At 43.2% G+C, this 12960-nt stretch overlaps 1 protein-coding gene across 1 annotated transcript in view; it reads right to left on the reverse strand.

Moving 5' to 3' along the window:
• Positions 1-1808: 1808 nt before the first annotated feature.
• Positions 1809-12960, reverse strand: part of LOC142245858 (prolyl endopeptidase FAP-like) — a 164861-nt gene continuing 153709 nt past the window's right edge. Inside the window, exons 22-26 of the mRNA XM_075318841.1 lie at positions 11073-11172; positions 8076-8140; positions 6575-6647; positions 6220-6293; positions 1809-2103 (exon numbers count right to left, since the gene is read on the reverse strand). Of these exons, the coding sequence (XP_075174956.1) occupies positions 2005-2103; positions 6220-6293; positions 6575-6647; positions 8076-8140; positions 11073-11172 (411 nt within the window). The 3' untranslated portion in view covers positions 1809-2004. The remainder of the gene's footprint in view (positions 2104-6219; positions 6294-6574; positions 6648-8075; positions 8141-11072; positions 11173-12960) is intronic.

A 12960-nucleotide genomic window follows, 5' to 3' on the forward strand; every position in this document is an offset into this window, starting at 1 on the left:
AGGCGCCGGTGGGCGGGTAAAGCAGGGAATACGTGATTGATTAATGGGCGGCCGGCTTTTTCAAAATAGTAAAAGCCGCCGGAGTTTTTATAACAGCCGTGCAGCGCCGCGCCGGAGATCGGGGAACGGTAAGTATGAGAGAGGGGGGGGGAACTGACCGACAGACAGCTAGAGGGACAGATAAGACAGAGAGACCGACCGACAGACATAGAGACCGACCGACGGACTGAGGGAGAGAACGAAACAGAAAAAGAAAAAAGACCGACATCACATGAAAAAAGCACAAAACGTACAGGGAGCAAACAGAGTTGCGTCCGTGTCACTCGGACGTGCGCACAGACCCATTGACTTTCATTGGGTCCGTGCTGCGTGTTGCGTGCAGAAAACGGACATGCTGGCGTGAGACACGGACCAAAAAACGCATCACGGAGACGGACTCACGGACATAACCAAAAACGCAATTGTAACCGCAGAGGTATAGTAACATTGGTGCACGTTTGGCCGTGTCTCCAGTATACACGGAAACGGACCAAACACGCACGTGTTTCACGGATGTGTGTTTCAGGCCTTAAGAAGTTCTTCCCAAAATCCAACAAAAGATAATGAGCAGGCGGCCATTTGACCAATCATCTATTCTAGGGGATCTTTTGTACATATAATCCTGCCCATAGTATGAAAGAAAACAACAGCCAATTAGGGAGCAAGTTAAAAAAGTAAAATCATCTACAAAGTGCCGAATTATCATCCAAATTGGTCTGAACATGACACACACAAGCTTGGCTGAAATTTTCGAACCTGGCAGATCGCAGGCTGCTACTGTCCATCATAAAAAAAATTTTTGCAAAAAATTTTCAACAATGGTTGGCCAAAATTATCTCTTTTGGGTGATATTTTTATGTATAAAAGCAATTTAAACACCATGTACACCTTTGCACATAATTTAGGAGGAAAGCACATGAGGAGGAAATAAGGAACTACGGTACATGAAATCAAGTCAGGTAAGCAGCACCCTGGATACACAAGACTTCACATCCAGCCTGTATTACTGGGAGAGATACTCCCACAAGAGAAAAATCTGAAAATTGAATCAGGCTGAAAACTGCAAAGTATGGGGGGCTGAAAATGAATGAAGGAATGAAGATTTCAGACTGAAATTTAGCAAAATGTTATTAACTAAAAATAAAAACACTAAAAGCAATTTGCCCGTGACCCGCCTCGTTTGTGTGTCACGGGCAAATTGCTGCCCATGGCGCACAATATCGTTAGGACGCGTCACACATACTTACCTTCCTAGCGAACAACCTCTTTTATAAGGGGGAGGTTCGTGCGCCATCACAGAGACGTCACACGGCAGGCGTCCAGTAGAAGCGGAGGGGCGGAGAGCAGCCGCATTAACGTCACACCGACCTCGTTGCCGGAGGACGCAGGAACGCTGTTGTTCGTCGTTCCCGGGGTGTCAGACGTAGCGATGTGTGCTGCCTCAGGAACGACGAACAACCTGCGTCCAGCAACAGCAACGATATTTGGGAAATGAACAACGTGTCAACGATCAACGATTTGGTGAGTATTTTTAATCGTTAGCGGTCGCTCGTAGGTGTCACACACAATGACGTCGCTAACGAGGCCGGATGTGCATCACAAATTCCGTGACCCCAACGATATCTCATTAGCGATGTTGTTGCGTGTAACGGGGCCTTTAGATATCTAACAAGATTGCAAAATTGTGATGGCTTCTCATTAATTAAAGAAATTAACTTTTATCCTGCATTAAAAACAACATCTCATATTAAGTATCTAATATTTATTTAGCAGAAATAGTACTTTTGACCATATAATTATTTTAATAACTGAATTTTATGGTGTAAGACAATGGGGAAAAGCACAACAAATTTGACATACGGGTGGCATCCTGCAGATCTGTCCATACAGTGAATTAATTTATCGATTTAGTGAACAACCAAAAAATATAATATATTGGGTGGAGGGAGAGTCAGTGACTATAACTCATGACATAGAAAAGCATTTCTTAAGAAAGTGCGTCATGTGATTGTATAGATGTTTTCTTCCGGATCCAGCGATTGAGTGATCCTTGTCTGTGTACCACTGGAGAAAAAAAGATAAGAAAAATATATGACATACATAAGAAGAGGCATAGAAGCTACCACAGTACATAAACCTATGCTTCTGGTCATAATGTGTAGTATATCTAGATCTGTGATAGATAAGAAGAAGCAAAACGACTTCCTACCGTGCAGAATTCCAGTACCGGAGGGGCTGACCATGTAAAATGCATACATATGTATAGTACCGATTGGATCGCATGGTTTGGGAACATCACGTAGGCTGAAGATCCCAATGTCACCACTATACAAAAAGTCTATCATATGACATAAATGTATGGAACTCATTTAGCAAGCATGCGGATTACTATTTAATAGAAAGAATATAATGTCACTTCCGTCTGCTTGGTATTGGGCATATGGTTTAGATTTGATTAAATGTTTTGTGGCTGCCTCACCATGTTTGATGGGCAAATGATTCCTTGGACCATTTAATCTATCATTTCCTATGTGTTGACAACAATGTAATGTATATGTCTGGTATGAATGGAAAAACTAAGGAGGATTTTTCCCTGTTAAAGGTACCAAAGGTGGAGGAAAAGCAACACATCTTGGCTAACTCGATTCTAAGGGGTACTTTGCACACTACGAAATAGCAGGCCAATGTTGCAATGCCGAGCCCGATAGTCCCCGCCCCCGTCGCAGCTGCGATATCATTGTGATAGCTGCCGTAGCGAATATTATCGCTACGGTGGCTTCACATGCACTCACCTGCCCTGCGACGTAGCTCTGACCGGCGAACCGCCTCCTTATTAAGGGGGCGGGGCGTGCAGCGTCACTGCGACGTCACACGGCAGGCGGCCAATAGGAGTGGAGGGGCGGAGATGAGCGGGACATAAACATCCTGCCCACCTCCTTCCTTCCACATAGCCGACGGTAGACGTGGTGACGCAGGTAGGAGACGTTCCTCGCTCCTGCGACTTCACACACAGCGATGTGTGCTGCCGCAGGAGCAAGGAACAACATCGGACCGTCGTGTCTGCGTAATTATGGAATTCGCCGACGCTACACCGTTGATTCGATTACGACGATTTTGCGCTCGTTAAACGTAGCATCTAGGATTTACACACTACGATGTCAAGAGCGACGCAGGAAGTGCGTCACTTTCGACATGACCCCACCGACATCGCACCTGCGATGTCGTAGTGTGCAAAGCCCGCCTAAATCTCTTTCTGGTTACTTTAAAGAGATTGTCACATGAACAAAATTTGTTTTAAATCAATAGATCTTGGAATAATAATACTTTCCACAATTGGATGTGTATAAAAATAATGTTCTTGTGCTGAGATAATCTTATATATGTGCCCCTGCTATGTACTGTGTAATGGCCGTGTCTGACTGTACAGGGACATGGTCTGATCATACCACAGCTCCTGGGCCGGGGAGGATACAAAATAAAGTATACAGATATTACAGCACGGGATCACAGCTGATTCTTTCTTTGAGGTGAAACATTTTTTAAAAAACCGTCAGGAAAATGTTTTAACGCACAGAATCAGAATCAGATGTAACAAACTTTAACATCTGCCACAAATTCAATTAGCAATGTCATGTTAAAGTTTGCTACATATGGTGTCTTCCCCTGCTGCTTTAAACATGCATCGATCACACCATCCTCAAAAAACCCTCCCTTGACCCATCCTCAATGTCTAGCTATTGCCCAATATTACTTCTCCCCTACACCTCAAAACTACTAGAACAGCATGTCCATCTTGAACTGTCCTCACACCTCTCCTCCTGCTTTCTCTTTGACCAGTTAAAATGTGACATACGATTGCATCACTCAACTGAAATTGCCCTAACTAAAGTCACCAAAGCCAAGTCACACTATTGTGTCCTCCTCCTCCTGCACCTGTCCTCTGCCTTCGACACAGTAGACCATTCCCTCCTACTACAGATTCTCTCATCTCTTGGCATCACAGACTTGGTCCTATCTTGGATCTCTTCATATCTAACCAATCAGACATTCAGCATCTCCCACTCTAACACTCTTTATCTCATCCCCTATCTGTCGGTGTCCCCCAAGGTTCAGTTCTTGAATCCCCTGCTCTTTTCCATCTACACCTTCAGACTATGACAGCTCATAGAGTCCTACGGCTTTTAGTATCACCTCTACGCTCTAAGCTGCTATGCAGATCTACCTCTCTGGACCTGATATCACCTCCCTACTAACCAGAATCCAACAATGTCTGTGCGCTATTTCATCCTTTTTCGCTGCTCGATTTCTAAAACTTAAAGTGGACAAAACAGAATTCATCATTTTTCCCTCATCTTACTCAAACCCCCCCCAACAGACCTATCCATCATAGTCAGTGGCTGCTCACTCTCCTCAGTCCCAAAAGCTTGCTGCCTTAGGGTAACCTTTGACTCTGCTCTATCCTTCAAGCCACACATGCAAGCCCTTTCCACCTCCAACTCAAAAATATTTCCTGGATCCGTATATTCATTAACCAACAATCTACTAAAACATTAGTGCATGCCCTCATCATTTCCCACCTTGACTACTGCAACCTCCTTCTCTGTAGCTTCCCTACTAACATTCTTGCACCCCACCAATGTATCCTAAACTCAGCTGCTCGACTAATCCACCTCTGCCCTCACTATTTCCCAGCCTCTCCATTCTGCCATTGGTTTCCCATTGTCCAAAGACTCCAGTTCAAAACATTAACCATGACATACAAAGCCATCCGCAACCTGTCTCCTCCATACATCTGTGACCTAGTCTCCCGGTACCTATCTGCATGCAACATTCGATCCTCACAAGATCTCCTTCTCTACTCCCCTCTAATCTCCTTTTCCCACAATCACATACAAGATTTCTCCTGTGCCTCCCCCATACTCTGGAACTCTCTACCCCAACATATCAGACTATCGCCTACAGTGGACAACTTCAAAAGGAACCTGAAGACCCACCTCTTCCTACAAACCTGCAACATGCAGTAACCCTCAGTCCACTCTACCACTGCATAACCAGCTCTACCCTCACCTACAATACCCTCACTCATTAACTGTAAACTGTGAACCCTCGTGGGCAGGATCCTCTCTCCTCTTGTATCCTCACTCATTCCCTGTAGACTGTGAACCCTCGTTGGCAGGGTCCGCTCTCCTCCTGTACCCGCACCCATCCCCTGTAGACTGTGAACCCTCGTGGACAGGATCCTCTCTCCTCTTGTATCCTCACCAATTCCCTGTAAACTGTGCGCCCTCATGGGCAGGATCCTCTCTCCTCCTGTACCCTCACCCATTCCTTGTAGACTGTGAGCTCTCCCGGGCAGGGTCCTCTCTCCTCCTGTACCCTCATCCATCCCCTGTAGACTGTGAGCTCTCGCGGGCAGGGTCCTCTCTCCTCCTGTTCCCTCACCAATCCCCTGTAGACTGTGAGCCCTCAGGGGCAGGGTCCTCTCTCCTCCTGTACCCTCACCAATTCCTTGTAGACTGTGAGCCCTCCTGGGCAGGGTCCTCTCTCCTCCTGTACCCTCACCCATCCTCTGTAGACTGTGAGCCCTCAGGGGTAGGGTCCTCTCTCCTCCTATACCCTCACCAATTCCCTGTAGACTGTGAGCCCTCCCGGACAGGGTCCTCTCTCCTCCTGTACCCTCACCCATCCCATGTAGACTGTGCGCCCTCTTGGGCAGGGTCCTCTCTCCTCCTGTACCCTCACCCATCCCCTCTAGACTGTGATCCCTCAAGGCAGGGTCATCTCTCCTCCTGTACCCTCACCCATCCCCTGTAGACTGTGAGCTCTCGCGGGCAGGGTCCTCTCCTCCTGTACCAGTCTCTGCCTTGTATTGATCATGATTATTGTAATTGGTTTTTATTATATTATATACCCTTTTCACATTGTAATTATTTTTATTATATATAGCCCTTTTCACATTTAAAGCGCCATGGAAAAAATGGCGCTTTCATAATAATAATAATAATTAATAATAAATAATAATCAGTATATACACTGACTTGAACGAACCGTACGTTTGGGTTGCATATTTGACTCTTTGTATAGTAGATCATATCTTACCCCATTTAGAAATATTACATCATCGTTTACCAGCAATAAATTGTAACCTTGACATAAAATCTTTAATATATGGGAATTTACCATTGCTTCAAAATCCACTTGGGCATCAACCAAAGCTTTGGAAATCTGAGCAGCTTGCTGGAAATGGACATTATCTACGAGGAAACACATAATAAAATATGTTTGTTGACCATATCTAAAAATGGATAAATATTTGACAGTTAAGCCATGATGCATTAGGGTAAGATGACGGTCTTAACAGTCTATTGATGAAAATGATAGCCTCATCACAGCTTGAGAACCGGTATCACATAAACACTTTTATGTACTGGTGTCTATCAGAAACTAAGTAGTGTGCTTATTGCTAATCAAACAAAGTTATTCCCCGATTCTGCCTCACTGTTTACCCTGTAGATTGGCTTTTGATAGCACCTACCATCTGCCGTTCCGTGAATGAGTAAGTAATCTACCTTCCTGAAATTCTCAGCCCTGGACATCACCGTCGAATTCTGGAAAAAAAAGGAAGGAGAAGTAATTCATTAGACGTGATTTCTGATGCACAACTAATATAAAAAGGCTTGTGTTTGATGATGGCATTAAAGTCTATAAAATGATCTTTTTTTGGCTACACTTTAATTTGCCTTTGGAAACTTTAGATTAGAACATTGCAATTTTTCCACTGATTAAGTCAATTCGTTGATTTTGGACGGACATTTTCACGTGGCCGGATTAAAAATGGCATATAACTGCCACCAGATCTGAAGACAGACAATATGGGCTTGTTCACACATAGCACCTTGTCCATGTTTAGGCCGTATCCACATTTGAGAAACAATGCATGTTTTTCGAAGGGTCTCCACATCGAAAAGTAGCATTTAGGCTATATGGGAACATGGCTTTTGGGTGGAAAAATATGCATTAATATAGATCATCGGCAAAATAAAAGACAGTTCAAAAATCCTAAGGATAGGTCATCAATGTCAAAAGTGTGGATGACCTCTTTAAAGTGTAGTGTCGGTCCTCTGATCCGTATTGCCATTAGATTTCCCGGATTCATACATTCCTTTCCCAAGAAGCTGCAAAAACCCTAGTGCATGCACTTATTATCTCCCATCTGGACTATTGCAACTTCCTGCTCTGTGGTCTCCCTTCTAACAGTCTCGCACCCCTACAATCTGTTCTAAACTATGCTGCCCGACTAATCCACCTGTCCCCCCAGCTATTCCCTGGCCTCGCCACTCAGCTAATCCCTTCACTGGCTTCCCATTGCTCAAGGACTCCAGCTCAAAACCCTAACCGTGACCTACAAAGCCATCCATAACCTGTCTCCTTCATACATCTGTGACCTAGTCTCCCGCTACGTACCTGCACATAACCTTCGATCCTTACAAGATATCCTTCTCTACTCCCCTCGCATCTCCTCTTCCCACAATCGCATACAAGATTTCTCCCGTGCCTTCCCCATACTCTTGAACTCTGTACCCCAGCATATCAGACTCTCCCCTACCTTGATAAGCTTCACAAGGAACCTGAAGACCCACCTCTTCCAACAAGCCTACTACCTGCCATAACAATGAGTCCGCTATAGCGTCACATGACCACCTCCACCCTTCCCTACTGTATTCTCACCCATCCCCTGTAGACTGTGAGCCCTCACGGGCAGGGTCCTCTCTCCTCCTGTACCAGTCTGTGCCTTGTTTTGTTTATGACTATTGTACTTGTCCCTACTATGTGTACCCCTTTTCACATGTAAAGCGTCATGGAATAAATGACGCTATAATATTAAATAATAATAATAATAATAATATCGCTATCCATGATTTTAATGTCAAGTGATGTCTTTCTTAATGAACTCCAACTAGATTGCTTGCCAACCTTCGTAAATTTCCCAAACATGTAAACTAAGCCACCCTGCTGCCTTTTCTATTCCTGATTACCTGATAATTTTGGAGATTGTCTGCTTTTGTTGGAAGCCCCATGTACCGCTCAGTGTAGATAGATGCTGCACGAATGGGAAAGAGAAAAAGCAAATCTGAACACCATATTTTTGAACAAACAGCAATCTAAATTCCATTCTAAAGAATGTATATGATGAAATGAAAAATAAATGATATGCTGTACATGTATGTATATATATATATATATATATATATATACACACACACTTTTATATATATATATATATATATATATATATATATATATATATATATATATGTCCAACAATGTAGACCAGCTCACTCCTGTGAATCACCTGGAACCTCAGCTGACCTGGTTAACTCTGTTGTGCCCTGATCAGGACGTAGGAGTCCATCCATACAAATGTGAACAACGACAAGGCAGAGTCCAGCAATAACGTGAGCAATCCAGGATGCTGTTAAAATTGGAAAGCGGATCAGATTCTGGACCGTGAAGAAGGCGGATTTTACCGCTGAAACGCGTAGTCCTATCTGCGCTATTTTCCTGCGATAATGCTGTTCTGAATTGCTTGGACCATTATATTTTAATGAATTTATGAATAAAAAGAAGGAAAAAAAAATAAAAAATTTTTAACAGCATCCTGGATTGCTCACGTTATTGCTGGACTCTGCCTTGTCGTTGTTCACACATATATATATATATATATATATATATATATATATATATATAAAACAAGTGTTAGTTGATATTTTGGTCAAAATACAGATGCTCACAACTCACGTCAAGGGTCCTCATGCTTTTGAGTCACTACACTAAATTTAAAAGCTAAACCACAAAAAGAGGAATTAAATTATACCCCAAAAAATCTGAAATTTGCACTTATCATATCTTTATACAGAATGTAACCAGGCCCATTAATGTAGGCCTTGTAAACTAGGGTTCCCGTTCCTGTGTGGTGCACTTATGTAGTGCTAGGCAGCCCGCATAGTCTACTAGTATGGGTGTCAACAATAGGCTGTAAGCCAGACACTGTGCAGCTACATGTGTGAAGAGCACCATATACAGGCTATTTGCGTGCAATTTTAATACTAAGCAACCACCCCCTCCATGGAGTGGCAGTGGGTGAGCGGTTGCTTCATCAGTGTCTTGAACCTGTGTTGCCTCCATCTTTATTAAGGGTTTTTCTGCATCCTCTGAGTGCATTTGTTTCTGTGGCCTGGGCAGGTAAACACTGTTGCCCATTGTTTCTGTGATTTTTCGCTATGCAAATTCCCATTCTCAGGATCCAGAGCTCGGAAACCTAAAGGGGATTTTTCTAAAAAAAAATAAAGGTTGTTTAAAGTTGAAAAATTCGCTCAAGACTAAAATGTCCTTTATGGGTCATGTCCCTGCCTTTGATGCGGGCTTGCACACCGAGCCTGCATCTTTCCCTGCACATGTTGGCCGATCTGATAAGCCGATGTGTCTTCAACTGTTTGGATTGGAGATCCGCCCGCAGTGGTTAGCCAATTAAATCCCCTGTCAGTCTTCTATGTCTGTCATAACAATCCTCCTGTGTACACTAACTGTGAGCCGTCATTCATTAATTCATTTCTGCCATACAGAGCGTTGCTCACGCAAGCCATCAGACAATTGCAACTTCCAGTCCCATAAGGGAACTAGTAACAACAGTTAAAAGTAAAAAAAAGTTTAAAAAAATATGAAAAAAAATTAAAAAAACTACAAAAGTTCAAACCCCCCCTTTTTGCCCCATTGAACAGAACACAAATAAAACAAAATAAAAATACACATATTTGGTATCAATGCGTTCATAAATGTCCAATCTATCAAAATCTAAAATAAATTTCTCTGATCGGTAAACAGCATATTGAAGAAGAAAAAAACAAAACACCAGAATTGCAGTTTTTCGACACCCACAATGACAGAAAAAAAAGTAATAATAGGAGATCAAAACATCCTATATAAAGTACCCCAAAATAATATCAATAAAAACATCATCTCAGGTGCAAGAGAACAATTCCTCCCACAGCCCAAGATCCAAAAAATTGAAAATGTTACACAAGCAAGATTTTTTTTTTAAATTTCAGAATTTTTTTTCACCACTTAAATAAAACAAAAACTATACATGTTTGGTATCTACATAATCGTACTGGAGAATCACACTGCCAGGTCAGGTTTATGGTAAAATGAATGTTGTAAATAAAAATAAAATAAAAAACTATTGCAGAATTTCACCTTTTTTCACTTTTTTCTATTATACCATACTTGGATTTTTTTTCCTGCTTACCATCACATCATATTATAAAATGAGTGATGTCATTCAAAAGTACAACTCATCCCGCAAAAAACTAGATCTCATATGGCTATATTGATGATAAAAAAAGTTATGGCTCTTGGAATAAGGGAAGGAAAAAAATGAAAAGTGCAGAAACAAAAAATTGCCCAGTCCTTGCGGAGTTAATATCTGCCCTGTACAAGTTAATCTATAAAATCTAGAGTCAAGGAAGGCACTTTATTGACAATGCCTTAGTTACCCTTAAGGTACCGTCACACATAACGAGATCGCTAGCGAGATCGCTGCTGTGTCACGGTTTCTGTGACGCAGTAGCGATCCCGTTAGCGATCTCGTTATGTGTGACATCTACCAGCGATCAGGCCCCTGCTGTGAGGTCGCCGGTCGTTGCAGAATGGTTCAGGCCATTTTCTTCAAAGGCGATATCCTGCTGGGCAGGACACATCGCTGTGTTTGACACTGTGTGACAGGGTCACAGTGACTGCTGAGATCGTTATACAGGTCACTACTGCGACCTGTATTGTTCCTGCATCGCTGGTAAGATCTGACTGTGTGACACCTCACCAGCGACCTCCCAGCGACTTACCAGCGATCCCTATCAGGTCGTCTCGTTTTCGGGATCGCTGGTAAGTCGTTGTGTGTGACTGGGCCTTTAGTTACATTATACATGAACTAAGTAGAGTTTGTAGGTGATTTACATACGGCAGAATGGATTACTTACCGTAATATTCCCAGTTAGAAACAGGAGCCACGGCCATGCCACATTTAAACAGACCCGTACCTTGGCCAAGGGCCATGGATGTGACATAACCACCATATGACTGAAGAAAAAAAAGAACAGGACAGTAAGTTTCATCAAGGATGGATTCCGATATTAATGAATGAGTCCCATTATTAAAGGAAAGAAATAACTTTTGGAACTCTTATATTTCCCTATAATTCCTAAAGGTAGACCTAAAACTATAGCCTGGGACACAATAATAATCTCCAGTCCAGTGCCGATAGTTTTACGAGAAGATCCTCCAGTCAGAAAAGTCAACCTGGTAAACAGAATGACTCCTATTCCTATTGTGGACCTGTTTTGAGAATATATACTGATGATGGAAATCTACTGGACTAAAATTATATTATATGTGAAGCCTTTCGACAAGATTTTTAAAACAAAAAATGGTTTTCACTAGACATCATCTCAGAACTAAGATTCTTTTCTATAGACGCAGCTTTAATCTTGGTAAATTGAAGGATGATTGTCACATGATATGCGTTACCCTATAGATCAGTGCCTACTTCAGTTTGTGTGACGGGTCCAATCTATTATTGGCATATGAAATGCATCATATAGACCAGGGGTCTCTAACCTGTGGCTTGGGAGCCACATGTGGCTCAGGGGCGGCCCATAATGTGTCGTTCACGGTTGTCTGCCTGTTTGGTGCATTAGTACCAGGTCTAGTAAACAGCTATGAAGATCAGGTCTCCAAATGGTGACTTTTAGGAGTAGCCTCATACAGAAAAGATCTGGAAGGTAGTAAGGTATGAATCTTTGGATCTTGGTATACTGCCTCGGTGTGATTTCTGTGGAAAAGCTTTTGCTGTCATTATACCGGTAATGGGGCCTCTGAGTGTCAATACTGTCAGGGGGAGGAAGCTGGATGTGGCTCCCAATCCTCTCTCAGAGCTGTATGTGGCTCTCTATCCTCTCTCAGAGCTGTATATGGCTCTCAATCCTCTCTGAGCTGTATGTGGCTCCCAATCCTCCTCAGAGCTGGATGTGGCTCCCAACCCTCTATCAAAGCTGGATGTGGCTACCACTCCTGTATCAGAGCTGGATGTTTATCCCAATCCTCTATCAGAGCTGGATGTGGCTCCCAACCTTCTATCAGAGCTGGACGTAGCTCCCAATCTTCTCTCAGAGCTGTATGTGGCTCTCAATCCTCTCTCAGAGCTGTATGTGGCTCTCAATCTTCTCTGAGCTGTATGTGGCTCCCAATCCTCCTCAGAGCTGGATGTGGCTCCCAACCCTCTATCAAAGCTGGACGTGGCTGCCAATCCTCTATTAGAGCTGGATGTGGATTCCAATCCTTTATCAGAGCTGGATGTGGCTCCCAACCTTCTATCAGAGCTGGACGTGGCTCCCAATCTTCTCTCAGAGCTGGATGTGGCTCTCAATCCTCTCTCAGAGCTGGATGTGGCTCCAAATCCTCTCTGAGCTGGATGTGGCTCCCAATCCTCTCTGAGCTGGATGTGGCTCCCAATTCTCTCTCAGAGCTGGATGTGGCTACCAACCCTCTCTCAGAGCTGAATGTGGCTCTTAAAGTCAGAAAGGTTGGAGACCACTGATATAAAGTGTCAAAAGTAATTAAGGAGGTTGCCTCCGGTCTTCCAGAAGAGCTGCTTCTAGATAGCTCACAGATGAAATGCCGAATGTGGGCCCCCCTATATTTCCATCTCAGGAACCTCATGTCGGTTGCATCTTTTTCGGTAATTGAGGAGCTTTCCAAGCTAGTACTACAGCGAGAGGCAGCTGGACAAGATTATAGAATAATTACACATATTGCAGACGTTTTGGAACCGAGAGCAGAACACAAATTAGATACTAAATTCTAGTATGA

The sequence above is a fragment of the Anomaloglossus baeobatrachus genome, chromosome 7, assembly GCF_048569485.1.
Source record: "Anomaloglossus baeobatrachus isolate aAnoBae1 chromosome 7, aAnoBae1.hap1, whole genome shotgun sequence".
NCBI classification, from domain to species: domain Eukaryota; kingdom Metazoa; phylum Chordata; class Amphibia; order Anura; family Aromobatidae; genus Anomaloglossus; species Anomaloglossus baeobatrachus.